The 18,201-nt window shown below is 39.5% G+C and overlaps 2 protein-coding genes across 5 annotated transcripts; one reads left to right on the top strand and one right to left on the bottom strand.

Moving 5' to 3' along the window:
* The first annotated feature begins 1,263 nt into the window (after nt 1–1,263).
* Nucleotides 1,264–2,633, top strand: LOC110770671 (Homeodomain-like superfamily protein). The gene has a single exon (XM_021974869.2). The coding sequence runs from the start codon at nt 1,510–1,512 to the stop codon at nt 2,401–2,403; it is 894 nt and encodes a 297-aa protein (XP_021830561.2). The 5' UTR covers nt 1,264–1,509; the 3' UTR covers nt 2,404–2,633.
* A 1,146-nt stretch (nt 2,634–3,779) lies between these two features.
* On the bottom strand, nt 3,780–17,490 carry LOC110770670 (chromatin modification-related protein EAF1 B). Of its 4 annotated transcripts, XM_021974868.2 has the most exons (24): nt 17,069–17,490; nt 15,192–15,393; nt 15,030–15,084; nt 14,852–14,949; nt 13,324–14,758; nt 13,114–13,233; nt 12,731–13,006; nt 11,781–11,972; nt 11,503–11,583; nt 11,133–11,190; nt 10,508–11,025; nt 10,351–10,404; nt 10,070–10,130; nt 9,780–9,976; nt 9,610–9,663; nt 9,432–9,512; nt 9,123–9,260; nt 8,886–9,002; nt 8,118–8,218; nt 7,739–7,945; nt 7,263–7,644; nt 6,388–6,466; nt 4,610–6,312; nt 3,780–4,272 (listed from the first exon to the last, which is right to left on the bottom strand). In XM_021974868.2, exons 2-23 carry the CDS (start codon nt 15,332–15,334, stop codon nt 4,691–4,693), a joined length of 6,069 nt encoding a protein of 2,022 aa, XP_021830560.2. In that variant the 5' UTR covers nt 15,335–15,393; nt 17,069–17,490; the 3' UTR covers nt 3,780–4,272; nt 4,610–4,690. The 4 variants fall into 4 exon arrangements, with proteins under 4 accessions (XP_021830560.2, XP_021830557.2, XP_021830559.2 ...); XM_021974865.2 differs by having other exon boundaries at nt 4,610–6,466; nt 17,069–17,489; XM_021974867.2 differs by having other exon boundaries at nt 4,610–6,466; nt 10,070–10,127; nt 17,069–17,489.
* Between the last annotated feature and the right edge of the window lie 711 nt (nt 17,491–18,201).

Here is an 18,201-nt window from a genome sequence, read left to right as displayed (position 1 = left end):
GGTCATATCTTCAGAAACGTGTTTGATTAGCATCACAGCTATCATGGTCTTCCCAGCACCGGTTTCCAACACTGCAATCGTGTTCTTTTGCTTTGCAACTTCAAACACTTTCACTTGGTAGCTGTACACAGACACACACACATACAAAATTTTCAAAGTTTCTACCTTTGAAAAAAACAAACATTTTAACAAAAGGTAAAAGGAGAAAAGGGAAAACCTTCTGGGGATGAAATGGTTGGGATTTGGAGGAGATTGAGTTTTCTTAGACGAATGATCAAGACCAGTGAGGCCCATTTCAGGATTAGAGTGCTCCATGTTAGGGAAGCTTGAAGCTTTGAAGAATGTATAGTTTGAATTTTTGTATAACAAAGTGAAAATGATTCCCTCTTTTTTTTTTGGGTGATATTTTAAAAGAAACACTGGTTCCCTTGCATTGCCATTAATAACCCATGATTCTCTATCTGTTCTGTATCTTCCTCTCCCAACTTTATCTGATATCTTTGACTCTCTCTCTCTATCAACTTAGTAATTACATGAAAGGAAGAACAGAAGCTTGCACTTTTCTTATGTCCAAAACAAGCAACAGAAGCATTTTCAAAAAAATGCAACAAACGTGTGTGGTCCCCGTCCCCGCCATTACCCAAAAAAGGAAACCAAAATGGGTGAATTGGGATTATTTAACTGTTGGATAAAAGGCCATGTATTCTTTTTAAAGATACAGATGGAAGTACTTTCTTCATAAATTTTTTCTCAGTTACAATTTATTCATATTTTTTTATAATAAAAAAAATATTTTATTGCGTTACAATGTGTTGAAAAAGGATCACATCAATGTGGACGAAAGATGATCACTTTTCATACGTTCCTTTGTTTTTTTATTTCTTAAGATATATCCATCTTTTGTACCCTTTTCTAATCTACCTAATTGAAATTTTCTAATATGCCCTTTGCTCTCTTTGGACCAGAAACTAAGCATGAAATAACAATAAAATGGTCTCTTTTTTTACCAATTAGAGTGCAAGAAAAGGAAAGAGAAATACCACTGAACCAAGAACTAGCTGAAAATTTTCTCCCTGTACTACACGCAACATAAGTAAATGTAACATCATGTAAAAAAATCAGTAATGTAGAAAATACAAAATTAATACAAAAACAAAAATGTATAAATTAAAATCTCAATATGGGGCCCCACATAGAACTTGAATCATATTATACATCCAATCCAATTCAATCATTTGACCTTGGAAAAAAAAATATTCAATCATTTGACGTTGCACTTGTTTAACTTCGGGTTCGAATTGCGGGTCGTTCCGTACAAATAAAGCCCAAATACTGTTTTTAAAATGTCAAATACGGGTTCGGATCCATTGACTTAAACTTAAAAGGCCCCCACCCAAAATCAACCCTCTCTCAACCATAACCACCACCGTCACCGCCACCACCACCTCCACAAAACTCAACACAAAATCCCCCAATTCCCATCAAACCCTAACCCTAGACATCAGAACAATGTCCACACCACCCCCGCCCTCGCCCACGGCCTCAGCCTCGGCCTCGGTCCCTGCCTCGCCAGTCTCCACCAAGAAGGCCCAGCCTCTGCCATGGACGCACGAAGAGACGGTGCAGATGATCCGGGCCTACCAGGAAATGTGGTACAAGCTGAGAAGAGGTCCGCTCAAGTCGAGCCAATGGGAGGAGGTGGCGGTGACGGTGGCGGCTCGATGCGGCTACGAGCACGCTGAGCAGTCGAAGACCGCCACTCAGTGCCGTCACAAGATGGAGAAGCTCCGGCAACGGCACCGTACACTGAAGAAGCGCCTCCGGCCCGGGTCGAGATCGCGTTGGCCCTTCTTCGAGCTCATGGAGAGCTTGGAGCGCGGGCCCATGCCCATCTCCTCCAGACCCATGGCTGTGATGCCATATCAGCCAGATGAAGAAGAAGAAGAAGAAGCGCAGCGTCATGGCGTTGATGTTGATGGTGAGGATGATGATGAGGAGAATTCCAGTAAGGTGCGGAGTATTGATTACATACTACGGAGGCCCACGATTGTGAATAGGTTTTCTGGAGGACAAGCCTCGTTTTGGCAGGACACAGCGGCGATGGCAGCGGCAGCCAAGAGATCGAGAGACGCGGTGGACGGTGGCGGTGGCTACAATGGCGATGTGGTGGAGCCGCCCCAGATGGGGGGAGAGATGGCTGTGGAATTAGCAGACGAAATTAGGGCTTTTGCGAATAGGTTCATTGGGGTTGAGAACACGAGGATGGAGATCATGAAGGAAACAGAGAGGTGTAGATTGGAGATGGAGAAGAGGAGGATTGATATGATTCTGCAATCCCAGCAAAAGATTGTTGACTCCATTGACAAGGCCTTTGGCTCTTCTACCAACAAGTTGAGTAGCTAATCATGATGATTTGTTGCTCATTATCAAGTTAATCTGTTTTGAAGGTTCAATCTTTATTTTTTGTTGTAAACTTATGATCTTTTTAGCTGTGTTGTTGTTCCATTGGATTTGTATAGTTGACAGTTGAAACCCAGAATTTGTAGAATAGTTCTGGGTCTAATTTGTTGAGGGATTCAATCCCATTATGTGCAATTGTTATTATTCTAGTTCTAGTGGTAGTTTTCCTAGCATAGCTAATAAATTTTCATGCTTTGATCAGAAACCTTGGGAATGATTGGCTTCAAATTCAGCCTTAAGTTTAATGTTCTAGTTGTTATGCTTAATTTTGCTATAAGTAGCTTCTGGTTTGCTTGTGTTCTTGGTTGCTTGACCATAATTGAGTATCCCATTTTAGGGTTTTGGGACCAATCTAACTATTTGCCTTTCTTCTTTCTATTTTCCTTTCTCTAGTATCATAATATGCTTGCTTGTTAAAGACCCCTGCCCAAAGAGTTGATGTGATGCATTCTTTTAGCCCACGTCCTTGCACATTGGTCAAACCAGAGAAGCACTTGCTTGGTTATTTTTAGCACATTTATTGGCCATGGCTCTCACAATGCATGTGAATCTGTCTCCTTGAAAGGTTTGTTAAAGATTTCATGTTGCTTCTTTTAGGCATATCACTCCCTCCCTGCCGCGGGACCCGACCTAGGGCTCCTTGAATTCTAAGAAAACTATGGTTAGGAAGTGAAAGCACATATCAGAGACTACTGCTGTTTACCTTCTGGCTTTCTTTTACAATTGAGATTTGAAACAGTGACTAGCCTATGGGCTGTGTCCAAGACAAAGAGGGTGGTGAAAGATTGTACTTTTTAATTTTTCAAGACTAAATATTTCCATTTTTAACCAAAAAGGCTTGGCTGATAAGAGTAAAATTATGACTTAGAATTTGGGCCCCAAAGCTCCTCTTTTGTTTCCTATCTTTAAAGGCTACCAAACAAATAGCAGGCTGTCTGTAAAAGTTCTTGGTCAGTATGAGCAAAAGATACCCTCTTCAATGCCTCATGTGACGGACCATCGATGGCTTGAAAAATAAAGGAAAGGAAAACATTATCTACTTATGAGTATTCTCTCAAACATATATACAAATCTCCAAGGAATGAGTCTAACAAGAACCGGCATCAATACTGAAAGTTAGTAACTGAAATCAAACATGAGATATAATGGCGCTGCCAAGTCCCGACTGTTTTTTCTTTTTCAGGCAGAGTTTCCAGCACTATGTTCAAAACAGAAAATAATTGGCGTTGCAGATGCTTCCGCCTTTATAAAAACATCAGATATGGATGAGCTATCAAGACTCGTTGCATTATAAGACTGAGAACCGTTACAAGTTACAGTAATTCCAGGTAGCACATGGCAGTCACAGATGATTGATATTTTCTAATCCCATTGACCAATGTATTACATCAGACATCTAAATATTCACAAGATTTGCAAAAGGCTTTTGCCCATAAAAATGATTGCAACCCCCTTAATCTGAAAGGGTACTAATACATGCGCTAATCTACTGGGGCAAAAAGAAATAGGGCCACCCTCCACAAATTTGCGGGGAGACCAAGGAAAATAAACAAAAAAAAAAATAAGGGAAAAAAATTAAAAGAAACAGGCACTAGAAAAAGGAAAGATAAGAGACCTCTGTACACGTACCTCTATATCAGTCTCTATCTTCCCAGAGCTCTAGACCAGTGGTAATTTACAAGATTTTTCCAAAAACAAAAGGAAAATGCCTTTGCAACATCACTTCACTAGTTTAGCTAAATTTTTAACAAAACCTGCAAATACCATGACCAGCTCTTCCTGTTGATGCCCTTATGGAATAATCAGCTTCATCTGCACCAAACCCAACCCTAGAATCAGATACCTTTTAGATAGAAATACATCACTCCTTTAAATCCCACAAATATATATATATATTAGACAACCCAAAAATTGTTTGCACAAAACACAAAATATGAAACGGCAGCCTAGCACCCATGCAATAATACTCTGCAACAGTGAATTCAAAGTCGAATCTTACTATGAAGAAAGACAATAAGAAAACAACCAAAAAAGGGGTACAAAAGCTTTTAAGAATTGATTTGAAAAGGAGAAAAGCAATCAATTTCTTCTTTCATGAATATGATGCTAATATTATGGATATACAACATGAAATTAAATAGTAACTAACCTGTACACCACTGTACCAAGGGCATGCGGATCCAACCCTGGCAGGACCGGTTGCTGCGGCTGCTCAATTCCTTAGAATCATTCATTCTGGTTTTGAATTACCAGTCATCATATACAAACTTCCTTGCCCTGCTTGCAGATGCTGCATTTGCTTTTGAGACTGCTGTTGCAGAGGCAATTGATGTTGGGGTGACTGTTGTTCCTGCTGCTGCTGTTCTTGTTGTTGATGATGCTGTTGGGATGGGGATGGCAGCGAAGGAGACTGTTGCAGTAGCTGCTGCTGCTGTTGCTGCCACTGTGCTCCAACATTATGCCCATGAGAGGGCAAGCTACCAGATAACTGTCTAGGGCCTAACCCTTGACTGATAGGTGGCACAGGCTCATTCCCAGATGAATTTGTTAGTTGTGGGCTCCCAATCGGACCCACTTGAGTGGTTGAATTTGACATGTTAGAATCATACACTGGTTCTGATGATTTCCACTGAGGAGTTATGGCAGAAGGAACTGGTACTACATTAGATGAATCAATACTGGACTGAGGAATTGCCATGCTCACACCCACCTGTGAAGTGCCATTGACAGGTTGCTCATCAACCTGAGCTAGATCATTTTGAGACTTGTTTGGAATCTCTAAATTTACTTGACGATTCTGCTGGAGCACTCTCTGAACATAAGTCTGAGTCTGATTAGCTTGCTTCTGTTGTTGTGCCTGTTGCTGCGACTGCAGCTGCTGCTGGTTGGAACCCTTAATTGATGGGGAGACAGCTTGATGTGAAGCTGATATTGTATTACCAGAGGGAACTGGCGGAACCTGGCCTTGAGTGCTGTTATCAGAATGAGAAGGCATTTGCTGGAGTTGCTTTGATGAAGGAGTAGGTGAGCTAGAAAGTAACTTTTGCGGCAACTGAGAATGGTTTGGTGATTGTGGGACCAATGGCTTCGATGTTACTGGATTCAAGCCAGAATTCATGCCAGACCCGGAATATGCACCTTGACCTTGCATCAACTGCATGATCTGTTCTCCTTTCTCAAGAGCTTGGCTTCCTGGAGGCATTGGAAGCCCATTCAGATGAGAAGGATCAATGGAGAGGTTCGCAGGATCAATGGAGAGGTTCTGATGCAACATTGAATTCCCTCTTCCCATTCCCTTTGAAAGTTTAGCCTGCTGCTGAGACTGGGCAAGTTGCCGCTGTTGAGGGTGGTGCCTGCCAGATTGTTGAAGATGGTGCTGCTGGGGTTGTCTTTGTCGTTGCTTCCCCATCTGACTGGTCATCCCAACTGCACCAGGATTCCGGCTAAGCCCATGCAGCGGCAGGTGATGTTTCTGTTGCTGCTGGGATGATATGGGAGTCATCGGGGAAGACGGAGTCATAGGGGACAGAGATACTGGGTGAGGTGAAGTTTGAGACTGAATTTGGGAATTATTTTGCAAAGTTGATGAAATGGGAAGTTGGGGCTGTGTCTGGACATGTGGCACCAAGGAATTAGATGCAGCAAACTGCTGCTGATGTTGCTGCTGCTGCTGCTGCTGCTGTTGTTGCAAATACCGTTGTTGCTGCAGCTGCCTCTCTTTCGCAATACGGATGGCATAGGCTTGCTGCTGCGGCCCCGTACCGTGATTGGGGCCTTGAAGATGAGGGTGATGAGGACTACTGAGTGCATGAGACTGCTGTGGGGATACCTGATGTTGCTGCTGGGCATGACCTGGATATGTTTGAACAGATGGTGGAGTTGTCTGATTAGGAAAACCAGAACTCAACCCATTGAATGGAGCAATACCTTGGCCATTCCCTTGTGTAACCTGCATCTGAAGCTCTGGAACCATAAGTTGCCTTTGATGCTCCGGATTATGCCCAGGCTATGACAGAAAAACTCAGTCAAACATAAAGCCTTGGTAGATCAGGACAATTACAAGCGGAACACAGAAACTACTGAGGGGGAAAATGAAACAATAAAAAGTTCTTATCAAAAGTGTCCGCTGAGAATGGCAATCTAGAAAAGCAGTGAAATGGAAAGAGATTATTTTAAAATCGAGAGGAACACTAAATCAATTTAGTGCGGAAGCCCGCTAACACAAGCTTAGAGAGGGCGAGGGCTAAGATTTTAACTTTTAATCCATGAAACTTACTTATGTTCTAGTTGGGATCCACTACCCAGCAGGTCATTAAACCTAAGTAAATCAAACGTACACATGCGACAATTTCAGACTTCAGGACGCATTTTGTTACAAACAACAGACAAGAGGCAGAGAACCAACAAACTGAAAGTAACCAACATTAAACACCCAAAAGACAAACCTACCCCTTTCTTCCCCCTTTCTTCCCCCGTTCTTCCTCCCCTTACCACCCCTAAAGTGGTGGGAATAAAAAAAGACAATCAGATAAAAGTAACAAACATGGTTGACATTATGCAATTTGGCATATGTGATCTTAGCCTTCCTTCTTCAACTTCACACTCCCAAAGTGGCAGGAAAAAATTGAACAAAATAATCAGATTTAAAAAATGAACAGATTGCAACTTCAGTACATTTTTATCTCAACCTGCAAAACTTTGATCCTAGAGGAGGAAGGCATCATAGGCTAAGAACCATTTGATATTATCTTTGCAATCAATGGCAAGTGCACATAGCAACACACTAAGTGTCAATAACTCACCCGCATCATGTGCAAAGCATCGCGAGGTCTTAACATCAAGTTTCCCTGACCAGAACCAGCTCCAGAGTGCATATTTACAGGGCTTGGTATCCCCACCATACTGGATGAAAGCATACTCCCAGAATTCAGCATAGATGAGGAAGTCATTCCCTGAAACCCAGGCCTTGACATCGGCATGCCTCTATTCACCCCACACATCATGCCCATACCATTTGCACCAGGTACCAAACGAACTCCACGATCAGTTCCCGCAAGAGCTCCAGGTACAGACAAGCTGGACTGCTGAATGTTTCTACCAGACAACATTTGATTGTAGTGTTGCATTCTTTGCTGCTCATCAACTGGTAAAGATGATGCTCTTGGACCACTGTATCTACTGTCCCTGTACCATGAATAATGACATGTAAGATCAATCTTATAAACGAAAAATGTAAATCAAGGTCACAATAACAAACCCAAACCCAAACAGACACTACCTGACATTGGCACTAGGTGGGCCAGACGGTGAGGACAAGTTGCTGCCAAGAACCACACCAGAAGATCCCTGTAGTGAGGCATTTGCCCCAGAAGGAAGTAATGACCCTATAGGGCTCTGATTTGACATTGCTAGACCACTAGCATGAGAACCTTGATACCCAAGAACATCTGAGCTTGGTGAAGGGGCATCACATAGATCAAGGGGGCTTCACAGATAAAAACCCAAATACTTATATTACAGTCACAGAAGAGAAATACGCATATGAGCAAGAAAATGAAGAAAAGATATGATAACATACTGACATAGATGAACGAATAATCAACAATGACTTGATTAAATAGCAGAAAGTACTATCAAATCCAAGAACCAGAACTTACGTTAGAAGACCTCCATTCAGGTTATTTGGACAGACTTGGGAGAGGGCAATAACATGAGAATTGTGGACTGTTGTTACTTGTTTCGGATCCTGGTTATCATTCTTCACAAATACACAATCACAAAGAATTATTGTTAGGATTCAGGAAGGAGTTCGAGTATACATATAGCAACATATAAGAGAAAAAATGGTGTACTTAAACTGCTTCCGGGTCTCAATCATGTAGTGTGCATTCTCCTCAACATCTAAACAATACTTTATTTCAAGTTTCAACTGAACCCAACTAAGCCTGTTACTCACAAATACTTTGAGTTGGGTCGAGAAATCTATTTTGTTCAAACTCAGATCATTAACAGGAAATTGACAACACTCTATCATCATATATTAGTTTAAGAAGCTACGATACTGCTCAATCTTACCAACCTAATCCTATGGATAAAAACAGTTAGTTCTACAGGATGACAATATCAAGAACCACCAGGTCAGAGCACAAAAGGATTATCATCTCAAATGTAGCATGTCATCCAACCATAAAATCTTATATGGCAAAGACACAGAAACAAAAATCAATGCAATCATGCTGTAACAAATAGTGGAAGATTCCAACATTAATTACTGTAAAAAGATTTTGCCTTTGTGGAAAGGTAGAATATTTCTGATCGTAAGGATGGGCAAGCTACAGAGACACTGATAGCAAAATTGACCAAAATCGAGCCACTGCAATAGGATCTGCACATATTCAACAAATCTATATTTAATTTTCACAAACCTGACTCCTCCGATAGTGATGCTTCTGACCAATCTTAATTATTTTCTCAAAATGAGATTTCAGAGTGTCCTCTTCCATTGGGGTTTTCAAGCGTTCAAATAATTGTCTGGCACTGCCCTGCATGATATGCAGAAACACCAGCAAACAAAAGTAAGATTAAACTGATATATGTAGGTTTATCATGCTGAACATGAACAAATATGAGGTAAACTTGTACTTTAAAGAACACACTCTTGCCTTGGGAATGCCCGGTATTGTAGACGGATAAGGCTGAGAAGATCCTGAATCTTCAGCGCTATCAGCCCCATCACCAGCATTCATATCCATTAATATTTTGTGACGCTCCTTGCATTCTTTAGGCTGGCGAAAAATAAACTGCACAATACAAGGTCAACGAGAGCAACACTCAAGACATAAGACTACAAAAACCAACACTTCAAAAACAAGTTTAATTTATAGAAGTGCTTGAGACTGTCTTGAAACGCACACAGGTCATCCTCACAATAGACAATAAGAAAACAAAGGTGCTCCAACAATTATACTAACCTTTAACTGCAGAGTACTGTTGATGGCATCACTTATAAATTCCCAATTTGGGCCCATATCATGTACAAGAACAACAAGTGCCTAAGGTAACAAAAACAGTAAATTTTGGGTAATTATTGGTACCTCTATATCAATGGAAGAAAGAAAAATTTGAGAAAGAAATCAATAACATATTAACCTGATCTTCAAATAGGGACCATGGACCTGCAGAACCTGCCTGCCCAACAGACATCTGCAAAAAGTTTAAATGCACATTGACGGTATAAGTGGACATGGTAAAATAAAAACAGCACAACACGGGGGGTCAAGTGTTAGTACACTGTCAAACAGGGTACCACCAAAGAGTACCTTTAGTGATTTAGTTTTCCGTCCCCTGTCTCGACCACCAATCAACTTAATAAATTTACTGGTATTGGACATATTACTCATTTGGGATGCCACTGGTGAAGGAATGGACCCAGCAATTGGAGTAATACTGTCATAAGTATTATCCAAAGATTGTTTTAATATCTTCGGCTTCTTGGCAATATGTTGCCCATATAAACCTAAAGAAACACAGTTCAAAATGAAAATGAGAAGAACAGCAAGTGCATTCTCAAATCAAATGCTAAAACAAATATCACACTGGAGAGAGTTACCGATTGTTCCGTTCGGTTCAAAATGATGACTCTCCAATCTCTTTTTCGAATGATCCCTCTGCTAATTTAAGGGACCATCAGTTATTTGCTTGCCACTTTAGAATATAATTCATAGAATGCAATGCAACACTTAACTGAGAGAGAATGACATTCAGACTAAAAAAATTGTAGACCAAGCTTACATAGAATAGAAAACACAATGAAAATAACTTGTAAATAAAGATTAAAAAAATTATTACGAATAGCAGACCCATATCATATCTAACAACTTTACTAAATACCTGTTCATTAAGAATAGCAGAATCCAGCTGCCATCCTTGATCATATGTAGAACCCTGCAACCATAAAGAATACAAGCAACTTAACCAGTGATTAATGTAAAAGAACTAAAGATCCTTCCATATTATTATCCAGTTGAAATATGAGTATTTTATGTACCAGATGTTTTGCCTTCTTCTTCTTTTTAGGTTTCATTGATGTTTCTGCATAGTCATAGGGCAACTGTTTCTCAAAGTCCCCAGCAGACTCAACCTCCACACTTTTCTGGAACTGAGATCCGCCATGCAAAGTACTCTGATCATCCTGAAAAGAATTAGTATCTCCACTTGAAGCATCTGTCTTCATCTGTGCCTGAACATTACTCCCAGTAGCTCCACCACCAAATGGACCAACTACCCTCTGCCTGGAAGCAGTGCGCATGCGTTTTGTTGGAATAGAACCAACGTTGAGACTAGCAGGCCTTTTCCCCATAAACATGGACTGTTGAGTTGCAGACGTGCATTGTGCAAAAGGCAAATCGGCACCTGCTTCATACGACCTAGAAGCATATATCTTCAAGTTCCTTCGCTTTTTCTGGTTAGATTTTGAGGACTTGCTACCTTCAAATGCTCCAGGCAAATAATAGGTGCTCGTTTCTCCTTCATCCTCATCATATGCAGCCTCTTGAAAACTATACTCTGAGAATTAAAATGTAAATTTAATGAGCACAGGATTCGCTAAGAAAATAAAAACAAACATAAACTCAAGTTGGTGATACTAATATCAAAATAGTCTAAGCTTGTACCTGCTCCAGCATCATACATAGATGTATCAACCTCCTCTTGCATGCTACTGCTACTTCTCTGAAATTTTTAGGTCACTAAATCAGCAATGATAACCAAAAAAAGAAAAGAATTCAAACAATTACCAAATCAATAATGTGCAACTTTCCACAAAAAACACAAATCAATAATGATAACACCATACATCATACCAAATATAAACACATTCCTATAACAACTGAAACAGTTGGGTGTACTGTTATAGACAGGTGACAACTTATTCACACTGAACATTTTATTCCCCATCATTCTCCTTTTAAATGTAACAATTCCTTTGTGAAACCATAAACAGGAAGCACCTATGTCAGTTACACTGATGGGCATTGCATTTACCTCAAACTGAACCAAATGAGATTCAATTGATTTTCTGTAGGTTTCCATCGCGCCAGAGGGAACTGCATAGAAGAGATTTTCCTGCCAAAGCATAAACTCATTTTTAACAAATGACCCACACAAATCCATGACTAATATATAAAAGGACTTTAGTTTGCCCTAGAGAGAGAGAGAGAGAGAGAGAGAGAGAGAGGGCAAAGTAGATGGAGAGATGGGTGACCAATGTCAAGATTGATAGCTTCACTCAACAAAAAAGACCATAAAGAACTTAATCACACCTCTGTAAGGTGATCCTCCCATGACATTTCTGTAATCCCTAAATCAGACATTCTCTCAGGAGTAGCAGGTGCATGTGCTTGAAGAAGAGGAACCCGAGAGTTGTTATACTTCAAAAATCTCACTGCGTATCCCTGCATAGATAGTGCAAGATCTTTCCGGGAATATTGCGGCTCCAAATCTTTGCTTGGCTCCTGCCAATGAACATTATTTAGATCAACAACATATGGCACATGCAGGTAAGACAAAAACTTTCAAAACTTCTGGCCTATAAGTACAACATCAGTGACATACAAATTAGAATCATGAACAACATTTTCAAAATTTGGGGGACCCATTCCCACCTCAGACAGATGAAGCAATGTTACATTACTCAACTTCAGACATCCATGTGAGTATTTTTTTCTCCAAGAGGATACCAAAGCATCTTGCAACCTCTTTTGGAACTATAAACCCAGTATAACTCCAATCATTATTAAGGGCACTAGGCATGTTGAAAAAAGAGAATTATTCATCAAGAGCTTTAATACACTTCTGTACTTTGATCTACCCCTATCCACAGAAAAACTAGGAACAACAACGGTTCAGCAAGTTCAAAATAACTTTGATCATGGGGGAGAAAATAACCTGATCCAGGCTTAAGGTGACAGATTATTCTTTTAATGGCATAAACTCACACTCTCTGCTCACATTTTACTGCCCTCTCTGTGGTTATAGCTGATTAGTTTATAACTAAGTAAGCATCTAAGAGTTCAACGAGAAAAGTAACTAACAAAGCTGTCTATCAACGAGAAAAGTTCATTAGACTAGTAGACATGGACCCATAGTTAAACACTTATCGTATGCTAAAGATAAGGGGAAACAAACCATTTAAATAGCATAAGATTTCTAGGCACTAAATTGACCAGAAGTAAAGACCATTAAAAAAAAGGTCCAGATAAATGACCAGCACCATATTAGATTCTCCATCCTTGGCTTTAGAAGTTTCGTTGCTATCAATACTCATTGATCCAACCAAATCGGAGTTGCAGTTTTTTTTACAAGAACTTGAATCTTCACCATTCAAAACGGTCTCAGCTGAATGCCAAAATTGCTTGACAGCCCTTGCCAAGTCATGAGCCACTTTCTTTAGCACCCAATGTTGATGCTGCTTTTCCATTCTCAACCCAGAAGTAGAAGCAACACGATGACATATTTGAGAAGCAGCAGTTAGCTTCCAAAGACGCTCCTATAAATGCATAATAATTGAACAAAAATGTTTAGGAAACTTTAAAAATATTGATATAGTTAATACTAGTTAGCTTCAACTATATGGGTATAATCACAATATCATGCCTGTGCAAAATCATTTGCCAACCACGCCATTTCCTCGAGGACAAAATCCCACTGAGACTTTCGGCGATTCTCCGAGGGTAAAGAACGAACAGCTAATTCAGCAATCCTCTTACGCTTAGCCTGGTTATTACATTTGATGGAGTAAGTAAGATGCTCCCTCAAAGTTTGTAAAATTAGACATCATAAATTGCAGGGGAAGAGAGAAATAACCTCTATAATCCGAGCCTCTTCCAGTATAGAATCTTCATGTGCCTTGTCTATCACTTTCAAGTGAACTCCTGGAGTCTGACAGTCAGAACCTGCAGCTGTATCTCTCCCTGACAATACAGTCTCAGGAACCTCAAACATAGATAAGTCCTGAGGACCCTGAGAGTTCTCTTTGTTGATTTTGGAACTATTATCCAACACATCATCTACTTTCTTATCAGTTCCTGATATTGTACGGTCACTCGGTTGTTCTCCCTCAATGTTTGAATGAAGCTTAGCTTCATTATGCAACTCAGGTCTACTTTCACTCATATCCTCCTCAACTTTGACTTCACCATTGCCAGAGTGGTTTTGACAAACAGAAGCCTGGTGATCATTAACAATACAACCACTGTCAACAGCTTTAGTTTCATTACCTTCTTGTACCATTTCACCACCAGCTAGATTTTGTGCCCCATCAACATCTGATGATTCGATAATATTTCCATTATCAGTGTTCCTTGTAGTAGTACATATGTCACTATCATTATTTACATCTAATCCTACACTAGTTTGGGTGCAAGAAGACTCTGAATCTAAACCCTTTGTGCCTAAGGCTGCGCTGCTAACGTGAACTTCATTTGGTACACTTTTACTCTCTCTATTTGAATTGCTAAACCCATTCACCTGCGCAGAACTGATTTCATTTTCAGTCTTTGTTGTAGCCGCACAAGGAAGACCTTCAAGAACAGATGATACTGGTGGTTCCCTTTCTTCAACAACATCTGGTCTCCCACAAACGTCAATGGGCGCTTCCTGAGAATCAACCTGACATGGTTGACTGTGTTCGCTCTCTCTCAAACTTTTAGGAGTTGTAACATCCAATTTGCTTTCAGAACTATCTTTCGTTGGACCAGTAACTATTTCAAGGGCCTGCACCCCCTCCAATTCCATATCGAACTGATTATCACAAGTTACCATCTTGGGAGCGATATCACCATTTGAACTCACAGACTTTAGGCTAGCGACAGGAGGTTGGTCCTTTTGGTTGTTTGTTTCAGATATCAGCCTCTTCGGATCCTTTGACCCCCCACGAGCAGGTAAAGAAGATCCCTGACCACCACGACCCTGTATATCCATTGAATTTGATCGAGTACCATCACGATTTGGTCTGGACCTGTTCCTTCGAGCATAAGGGCGGAATATAGCAGAGTCTTCAGATTCCTTGGCATTTTGAGTCCCATCCATCTGGGACGACTGTTCCGATGGACCAATGTTGTTCCTTCTACTAAGATGCATAGAATTCCTTTCCCCATCAGGCACATCATTGTCACCATCAAATAGTAAGAGATTATCAGCACTATTGGGCTCACAAAGTGTAGGAACCTCTGGTCGACCACTACTTTCAACAGAGTCCCCACGCGGTGATGCAGTCAATGCAAAACTACCTTTTGCTTCACTGAGATCATGCCATGATATAAGAAAAGAAAAAATGAAGAGATTTTAGCCGGTTAATTGAAAAATCATGTAATTATATAAAAATAAAGACTACCTGGTCACAAACTGTTCTGGATGCTGATCAGTAAGTGAAGTAGACTGGACACTAACAGAAGCTCCATTTCCAAGTTTGAAGTCCAAAGGATTGCCACCCTGAAAGTAAGAGTGTTGCGATAATCACTACATAAAGCAGTCAAAAAATAAATAGCCACCATAAGATCAAATTTCCATACTTTCTCGAGAAACTCTAGCTCCCTTCTTCTTTCCTCCCGCACATCATACTCCTGTCTGTTATCAGCAAATAACAGTTAATTATATACCTCATGTAGACAGGGAAAACATCCAAAAGTAGAAGTTGGAAGGGATGAGGGGTAAACACAAATGAGAAATCATACCTAAGTTCTGCTTGAGCCTTCTCAATTGCTGCTCGGCGCGGAGAGGTTTTCAAACCAATACCAATTCCGCCGTCAACCACTCCACCCATGGAATCAACCTCTGCATTTACTAGGAGAGCAGATCCTGAGCTACATCCATGCATTCCGACCTTAATGCCCGCAATCTTTAATCTCCCATCTAATCCAAAGTCTATAAAACTCACTGAAAGAACAGGTATCAAAAAGTCATATAAGAATACAGATAAGTCCCTCAAGAAACAGTGTTCTTAAACATACCAAAAATGTCAACACAAGCAGCAAAATGATTCACTTGGACATAAGATGTGAACATAATATATTAGAATCGGCAGAAAAAAAAAATAAACACACACACACACATATATATATAGTATGAATACATATATATATATACTATGAATACTACATCAGATGACAAATGACATCGGCTATTTTAGAAATAAACAATCCTCATTCGCTCAACCATCCAACACAAGCACACACTGATGTTCACATGCCTGACTTAAGAGTTGGACCTAATCATATTAAACAATAAATGGAAATTACCTAAATATTTGAGGCAACGCTTAATTGTCACTTCACTACTACGATTTGTACTACAATGGTTTTCTCTTAGAGAGCAAAACAAAAGCATTTGACCAATCTCAATTATGATGTTCTTCTAAACAAATGCAGAAACAGGTATAGCATGATTTGCATTAGCACCATTCTCGATATCACAATGGACACAGACAGACACAAAGATAGGTACATTGTTGAACACCTATAGAGCCCAAATGACAAACTTACAATTTACTAAGATAACCCGCTAATGTACATATGAAATATGCACAACATAACACAGTTGCATTCTTATATCAAATCTATCCATAGTTCTGTTCCTCCCAGATATCAACAGGATGAAGGAGGAAAGAAAAATTATAAGTATTTAAAGAAGAATTTGAAAATAAGAAAATGAACTCTTTGTACCTGTCCAATTCCTCCCCCGCCCCCAAAAAAAGGAGGAGAAATGTAAACTAATATAGCAATCACATATAAATAAATAAAAGGTGTGAATTCAGCACGATCATAAACTCATTATTCCCCCATCTTTCAGAAAACTATTTTCCACAAAAATTTTATCAATGATTTGTAGTTCACTATTCAAAATTATGGGGCAGCACAGTTTTCAATCTTTAAGGAGTCTGTGAGACGCTAAAAAATGAAAGGGAATTTAAAGGCAATAAATATAAGCAGCTACATTACTGAACTATTGTGAACCTCAGAATACAAATACAAACTGCATTAGTGGCATATCGTCCGGTCGAAACCAAGCACTAATTGAAAAATGAAACCTAGTTCACGTAGCTAAGAACAGAAAAGGAAAAATGAATTCTGTCAAAAAATACGAACATGAAAAAGTGATGACCAAAATATGGTAAGTCATTACTCGAAGATACTGTAACATATATGATTTGGCACTAATAATGCTATGACTAAGAGCAACAATTGCATGCAAGAGGCTTGCCCAATGACCTCCTTCGAATTCTCACATGGGCACCCTCACACATATCCACTACAGTTTCAAAACCACTAGCATACTACTCAAAGAAACAACATAATCAATCCCCCGTGTGGAACGTCAAATTCTGGCTCTTAATCCCATGCCAATACCATAAGGGCATAGAGAGCAAAACTTACCTTATAAACCGCGAGCATTCAGTCACAATGCATTACACAATCACACACGAAAGACAACTCCACACAAATTGCCCAACGAACGAAACCCTAATTCCATTCAACCCTAACTGAATGCCTAATTTCTAAATTCTAGGGTTTCCATGGGCAAAAACCTAATACCAACAGAGCAACAAAAATACCTTAAATTGGGAACAGGGTAGCAAAATTGAGAGCTAGGGCACGACAGTGAGGACTTCAATTTCGCCTAATTTCTCTCTCCTAGGGTTTTGAACAGCGCACACGCTCAGAATTGAAACAAGGCCGAATTTGCCCTAGAACACAACACCTCGCTCCAAATGTCAGCCATGAAATGGTTGCTTAGACTCGCTATGAAACTCTCTCTCTCTCTCTCTATCTCTCTGTGTCTGATTTCTGTGTACTGGTATTTGGATTTTCCTCTATTAGGTTTCGGTTTGATGTTTCGTTGTTGGGGGTGTGTTGGGGACTATGCGACCTCTGCGAATAGTGGGCTGTGCGCATGGGGAAGAAGACGAACAAAGAAGAGGGCTTAGAGAAATTGGACGTCCATTTTGGGCTTTTTATTATTACGTGCTTTTAATTTTCTATAGTCTTATTACTTATTTTTGTCTAAGCTTTTTCCTTCGATTGGGGTTCGATGAGGAAGAAGAAACAGGCCGAGGGGGATATCAAAACATTTTCACTTGCCAAAATTAAGAACATGAAATCTTTTTCTTTTTTTTTACCACCCAAAAAATACCTGACCCTTTTGATTTCATTTATTTTCACCTTGTTATTAGATCCATTTTGATCTCCTACATATGTTGAATACAATGACCAGTTACTTCCTATGTCTTTGTAACTTTGTTCAAAACTAGCCCCTTACTCACTCATGTGCCAATTTGTGTTTTTTTTTTTAAATTTTATTTTAGAATTGAACAAGATAATGGGTAGTTGTGTTTTATAAAAATATGACTTATTATCCGATTTTGTTTTTAATTTTAATTTTTTTATATGAAAAAGTGTGAATTTACCCTATTATTTTCATTTAATTCTTAATATTTGGATTAATCATAGACATTTTCTAGTATTTTGAATGTTTCACCATTTTCTGTCTTTTGCTTTATATATATATATATATATATTTAAAAGCAATAGTTAGATAGATAAATTGAATTTTCGTTGACTATCTTGTTTTTATTTTTATTCATAAATAACTTGGAATCACTTTGAATCTTGTTTTGCCTTATTTTTTGATTACTTTAGATTCTTGGTGTGTTATATTGTCCTTGCCTCTCTACACGCACTCGCACAA

The sequence above is a fragment of the Prunus avium genome, chromosome 8, assembly GCF_965620075.1.
Source record: "Prunus avium chromosome 8, drPruAviu1.hap1.1, whole genome shotgun sequence".
NCBI lineage: Eukaryota > Viridiplantae > Streptophyta > Magnoliopsida > Rosales > Rosaceae > Prunus > Prunus avium.
This window is presented reverse-complemented; position numbering and strand designations above follow the sequence as displayed.